General features: G+C 42.3%; 1 protein-coding gene across 1 annotated transcript in view; it reads left to right on the top strand.

Moving 5' to 3' along the window:
• The first annotated feature begins 2929 nt into the window (after positions 1–2929).
• The window catches only part of Cyp7b1 (cytochrome P450 family 7 subfamily B member 1), a 173636-nt gene continuing 170565 nt past the window's right edge, over positions 2930–6000 (top strand). The window contains exon 1 of the mRNA XM_075971329.1: positions 2930–3400. Coding sequence (XP_075827444.1) covers positions 3285–3400 — 116 coding nt within the window. The 5' untranslated portion in view covers positions 2930–3284. The remainder of the gene's footprint in view (positions 3401–6000) is intronic.

Here is a 6000-nt window from a genome sequence, read left to right as displayed (position 1 = left end):
AGGCAACCATCTGTAATCCTAGCACTTAGAAAGCAGAGACAGGAGTATTACCACTAGTTTGGGCCTAGCCTGCTCTACACACGGAGTTCCAAGCAAACTTGTGTTGATGATAAGACATAGTCTCAAAAAATGAAATAGAAATAAACAATCAAACAACACCAACAACCCCTTAAACAGTAAAACTGAAGCTGAACCTTGATGGGAGAGGTAATGTGAACATTTAGAGGAGAGAGCACATTTTGTTTTCAGGTAGAAGGAACTCTTAATTATAGGAGTGGGTGGGTGGAATGTGAGGACAAAATGGACCAGGAATGAATTTCATGGGAACAGTCATAGCAAGGTGACTTGTGTCAAAGAGACAAATTGAGGAGGACTTCTGATGAACTGCCTGCCTCCATCTTACGCTTGAAAACCATCTTGTTGTAAAGACAAATTCGGTTCATTCTTGTCTATGATTTAATCTCTGTTTCTCAAGGATTGAGTTATGCCCCACCTGTAACCTTAACTACAAATGGTTCTCTGTACTGCCTGGAAACAGCAACCATGCCTTTGTTTCAAAAGGTTATATGAACACCTGTTCTTTATTATGACTACCTTATGAGCACCTTGCAATCATGTCTTTGTTCCAAAAAACTGTAATGACTATCTTAAAACCCTACCATTGTTTCAAAAGGTTATGACTATCTTGTTCTAACTTTATTATTATGGCCACCTTGCAATATTCTGCTTCTATAACTCTGTCTATTTTGCACCCCCCCCCCATTTGGAAACCCTACTACCCTGAGCTATAAAAATCTTGTCTTTCTTATGTCCAATGTTGCCTCTCAAACCCAACATAGGGGGAGGCAGCTCCTGTACAGGAATAAAAAAGCTTGATTTAACTAATTTTGTTGGGGTTGGTGATCTTTCTCCTCAAATCTTTGGGATAACACTTTTCATTGCACATGGAGTATTTATCACTTTCTTTCAGAGTTTGGGACAGGGTAAAAGCAGGTCTGTGTAAAAAGGTGAGAGGCATGGAAATAATTTTGAAGTTGTTAATAGCAATTGTTCAGAGACAGAGTGAGGACATTATCTGTGTCTTGCCCAGAAGAGACGATTACGAGTATATAGAATAGGATTTAGTTAGAAGGGTAATACTCATCAACTGAGTCCACAGGACAACTTGATATCCTGATATTTTCTATTAAATACTATTAAAACTCAAACACAAGTTTTGGGAGTAAACGTGAAATATCTGCTGTATGGTCATTACTCAGGAAAAAGGTGTGTGTGTGGGGGGAGGATGGGGTCTATATTTGTGTTTGGTGTTTGGTGTGGGCGCTCATCCTGGAGTTAACATCAGTGAAGGTGGACGCTTAAAAGAAATCGCACACTGGCTCAGAAGTGAGAATAGTGGAGGGTTATTTAGTTAGGCGCAGACTCACAAATCAATATCCTCTCCTGAAATGGAGAACAGCAAACTGAATCTCACACCCGGAAAAGAGGCCTGAAGTGCACATTACATTGGCATAAATAGTATAAGAGGCACATCCCAGTGCGCCAGTAACTTAATGACTACTGGAAGTAGGAATTCCTACAGCAGCTCCCCCTTTTGTTTAAATAAGAGAGTTCTAAGTCTAATACAAAATTATATGCAATAAGAACAAATATATCAAGCAAGAAACACGTGATAAATGTTTCAATAATTATCCCATTCTAATGAGTTTAAGTCTTGTATAATAAATAACTTGGCCAAGTCATGAGAGGAAAGTAACTACAACTCTCTAGTCTTCAACCCCTTGGAAGATCCAAGAAGGGAAATAATATTACTTGAGTAAGCAGGAAGTGCAATCAAGCAACTTCCAAAAATGTACAACAAATGACAGAGACAACAGGCTACCTTGGCAATCACCCAAAGTCTCATTTCCAACATTGAAGCAATCAACTTTGGCTAAAGCCTAAAATAACTGACAGACCATTTTCAGAGGCAGGAAAATTTTCAAAACTGTCTTACCCTGTCTTGGCAAGATTTGACAGTCTTTTTCCTTGTGTCCTGCTTATCAATTTCCGGATACCATGTACCTTGTCAGTGGTTGAGGAATGGGCAGCTCCTTGCCCAAAGGCCAATTGTGCCAAGAAGAAAACAAACTCCTAGTGGAGTGTCTTTGGTGCTCAACATTCTCTCTGGAATAGATCAGTGCTGCCAGGAGCAATTGTGTCTCACTTCAATAGAAGTTATTTAAATGCCATATTGTATGGCTCTTTGAAGTGGTTGAAGATTACCTATTTATGCAGAATACAATCTCTATATATCTAAAGAACCTGATTAGTCTAACTATAAGTATGACAAACATAGATGACTATTGACCTATAATTCTTAATACCTATATAACTTAAAGACTAAGACTTCATATTAGAATATTATACAATATTATACAACTGTACAAATGAGGACAATGACCTCAAAATGTAAACAATGTATAAGTATCTTTATCAGAGGTAGAAATCTACATTGTAATATGATAAATATATCCTAAAATTGTATTAATATACAAAAATATTTTAAGCAGAGGTAGAAGCATGCATGCATACAATATGATAAAACATCAGGTCTCTTCCTCAGCCAGTCTTACTTTATGTATTGAGGCAGGGTTTGACAGCCAAAAGCCAGTATCTACTAAATAGATATATCTCCCCTATTAACCCTATTAGAAGACACTTTCCAAGTGCCTTCTTTCTCTGCCTTGTATAATGTGGTGTTGCTTACTTTTACCTGTGGCCTCTTGCTGAGTTGTGCACCTCAGCAATCCTTCCAGAAGATGGCCTGGCCTCCTTATCCCAGTCTATGGTGTGAGCCTAAGCAGGATAGGATGTTGGTGATGAAGGAGGTGGGGAGCCCAACCTGCAGTGTGCACTGGCAGTTTAGGAAGATCCAAGCCACAGGGCCAAGTCCCTAAGATGGTGAGTGAAGAGAAATAAAAGGCAGGGTCCCTCCTGTGGGCTCACTGCTGACTCAGAAACAAAACCCCCCTCCTCCAGGACTTCGTGGCTCCGTCTGGGGAAATCCTAATCCTTTCCCTCTTCCTTGGCAGGGTTCCTGCCTCTGGAGCGGGAGGCGGTGAGAGGCGGTGCGCTTGGGTCAGGGGGAGGCGGGGGGAGGGGACTCCACTAACTTTGTAGTTCAGCTTCAGGGACCGCGGTGACATTCTGCTCGGCGCCGCGGGCAGGCCAGAGCCTCGGGTGAGAAAGACAGGGCACCGTGCAGAAGCCATCGCCCCCTGCAGAGCCGCCAACGCGTCTGGATGGAAGGAGCCGCGACCCCAGACGCAGGCTCGATGGAGCCATTCGCCCTCCCGGGCCTGCTCTTCACCATCACCCTGCTGCTCCTGGCCATGCGCCTCCTCACCCAGCGCACCAGGTAAACTGCAACGCTGTCATGGCCACGCATGCGCGGGGTCGCGGCCGCACGACCTCGTGGGCACCCGAGTCCCTTCGGCATGGCGGGTGCAGGTAGACCTTGCTCCGGGAGCCTCTGGGTGTCCTAACAAAGGCTCTGCACGCACCTCTGCACGTACTCACGTCCAGGTTACAGCTGTTCTGTCCAACCTTACTTGCTGCGCAGCGCAGTCTCGGGCTTCTCAGGTTTGGTTAAGCATTCTGCGATGGCCTTTGCCTGGGCCCATGCATATTTCATGACCCAGAATTCCCCGCATTTTAAGGAGAGATACTTCTTGAATTTTATCTAGTTCAGAGAGAAATGTTTTAAGAAAATTCTGGTGCGCAGTGTGGGTGCTGTTCAGTGCCTCAGTTTATCTAATTGTACCTTACCTGGAAAATTAGAAACAACAGAACCTACCGATCGTGATTATGGGACTTTTGTGAGAACCAAAGGTGTTAATAGTGTTTATGCCTTCGTTCTATTTATTTTTCTCAGGACAACAAATAGTAGTGACAGGAAAACTCAGAAGTGCGTAACTATCTGCCTGGAAACGTGGAAGCAGAGAAATGGGAATAAAATTATTCACTTCCCATTTATTTTGTTTTTCCCATTAGTGCCTTATCTTTTTCATGCACAGTTTTCATGGCTTTTGAAAACGAAACGGGTTAATTTAAGGAGAAGAGAATTACTAATTAAATATCTATCAATGTTTTGGGGACAATGACACAATCGTACCTCATACAAATAAATATCCGTGGGAATTTTTGAAGTACCAGTTGAAAAATATTTAAAGTAATAGTATTTGGATTTGCTCACATGTGACTTTTCAGAGAACTTTCTGGAACTTTGCCTTTCCTTTTATGTAGTCTTCTACACGCCTACAGCTTGCAGAGCTCAGGGTATTAGGTCTTTAACTTCAGGCTCCTGTGACTCTACACCGTGTCAGTTAGGTCAAACTTCTAGGAATATAGATGTCAAGGCTGTTTCTTCTAATCTCCATTTTCGGGCAGGGCAAGGGCAGCCAAAGCAAACCAGTTCATTCTAGACCACTGAGGGTAACTGGGTGAGAATGCGGAGCTCAGGAGGTCCATGGGGAGGTAAAAAAGCAAGGAAAGCTTTCCTCAGGGCGTTCAGAGAACAGGCCAGTTTTTCTCTGTTCACTAAGTATGATTTGCTGTCATGTGCATTCCATCGGTTGCCAGTCCCTTCACACCAGGAAGACTAATGCAGGTCTGTGAGGCACTGCTTTCTAGATCAGCTCATAGGTTGTAGTTCAGTATGAAAAGATATCAGTATATTCCGGAAAGATCCACGTGTCTGATGGCTTCTCTTTTCTGTGTCTGGACAATTCTATTTCCATAGGAAAGTCCTGTCTGATGTCACCTGTAAAAGAGAAACTAGGGCTCTCAATGTTTTGTGTATAATCATGTTTGAACACCTATTAGTGAAAATGTACAAATAGAAGGAAAACACTCTTGCCTTTCCCACTGTATGGTATTCTTAGGGGCCATTGATAATGAACAGAGAGCGTAACTCTCTCTCTCTCTCTCTCTCTCTCTCTCTCTCTCTCTCTCTCTCTCTCACACACACACACACACACACACACATATACATACACACACCTTTGGGATGTGGATAATAAAGTTGTAATAGTTATGCAACTTCCCTCAGTTACAATTTATGCCGCTACTAAAGATCTTTTAAGTCCCTGTCATATCACAATTCATTTTGCTTGTGCTAGACTGATAAAGAAAAATAAAGCTTCTCTCTCTCTCTCTCTCTCTCTCTCTCTCTCTCTCTCTCTCTCTCTCTCTCTCTCTCTCTCTCTCTCTCTCTCGTGTGTGTGCAGGCATACACGTAAAAGCCGCCAAAGGTCAAATCCAGGGCCTTGGACATGCCAGGCAAGTACTCTGTCACTGAGCTACTCCACAAGGAAAGCTTCCTTTAAAAAGTAAAACATTCCAATTGCTATTTAGTTTTGATGGAGTTATCTCTGGAAGTTTCTTTAGTAATTTATTTTCTTTTTAGTTATTTTTTTTCAGAGTTAAAACTGACCCAGGGCCTTGTATGTGCTAGGAATCACTCACCTCTAAGTCACAACCTCAGCCCTTTCTTGTAACGCTCACAGAACTTTGCACTCTTCCGACTCTACTGCAATTATTTCACATTTTACTTCATAGTTAGAGTTTCTGCATACACATCCTTATTAAAAAACATTTTAGAGTCATGGCATGCTAAAAATGCCCACCAGCATTGTCCCTCATCACCAACTAATGTCTAAGGAGATGGTATATATAGGGTGTTTATATTCAATTTTTACCCTGTGAGCAATTTTGTCTGGAATGCTTGTAATACAGTGTTTTACAGGAACATGGTTTACCCACAAAACGGCTAAGATTAGAGGAGAACAGGGCAAGCCAGAGGTCAGTTATTGCTCTTGCCCGTTTATCAGATGTCTTCCATTCTTTTTCCTCATCCCCTACCCCATGCCCACACCTTTCCATCTCTGTTTCTTTTTGAGACTGGATCTCAGGTTAGTCTGAACTGCTGGGACGAAGTGATCCTTCCACTTTAGTAGC

The sequence above is a fragment of the Microtus pennsylvanicus genome, chromosome 5 (genome assembly GCF_037038515.1).
Source record: "Microtus pennsylvanicus isolate mMicPen1 chromosome 5, mMicPen1.hap1, whole genome shotgun sequence".
Taxonomy (NCBI): domain Eukaryota; kingdom Metazoa; phylum Chordata; class Mammalia; order Rodentia; family Cricetidae; genus Microtus; species Microtus pennsylvanicus.
The sequence above is the reverse complement of the archived record's forward strand: the minus strand, read 5'-3'. Positions and strand labels throughout refer to the sequence as shown.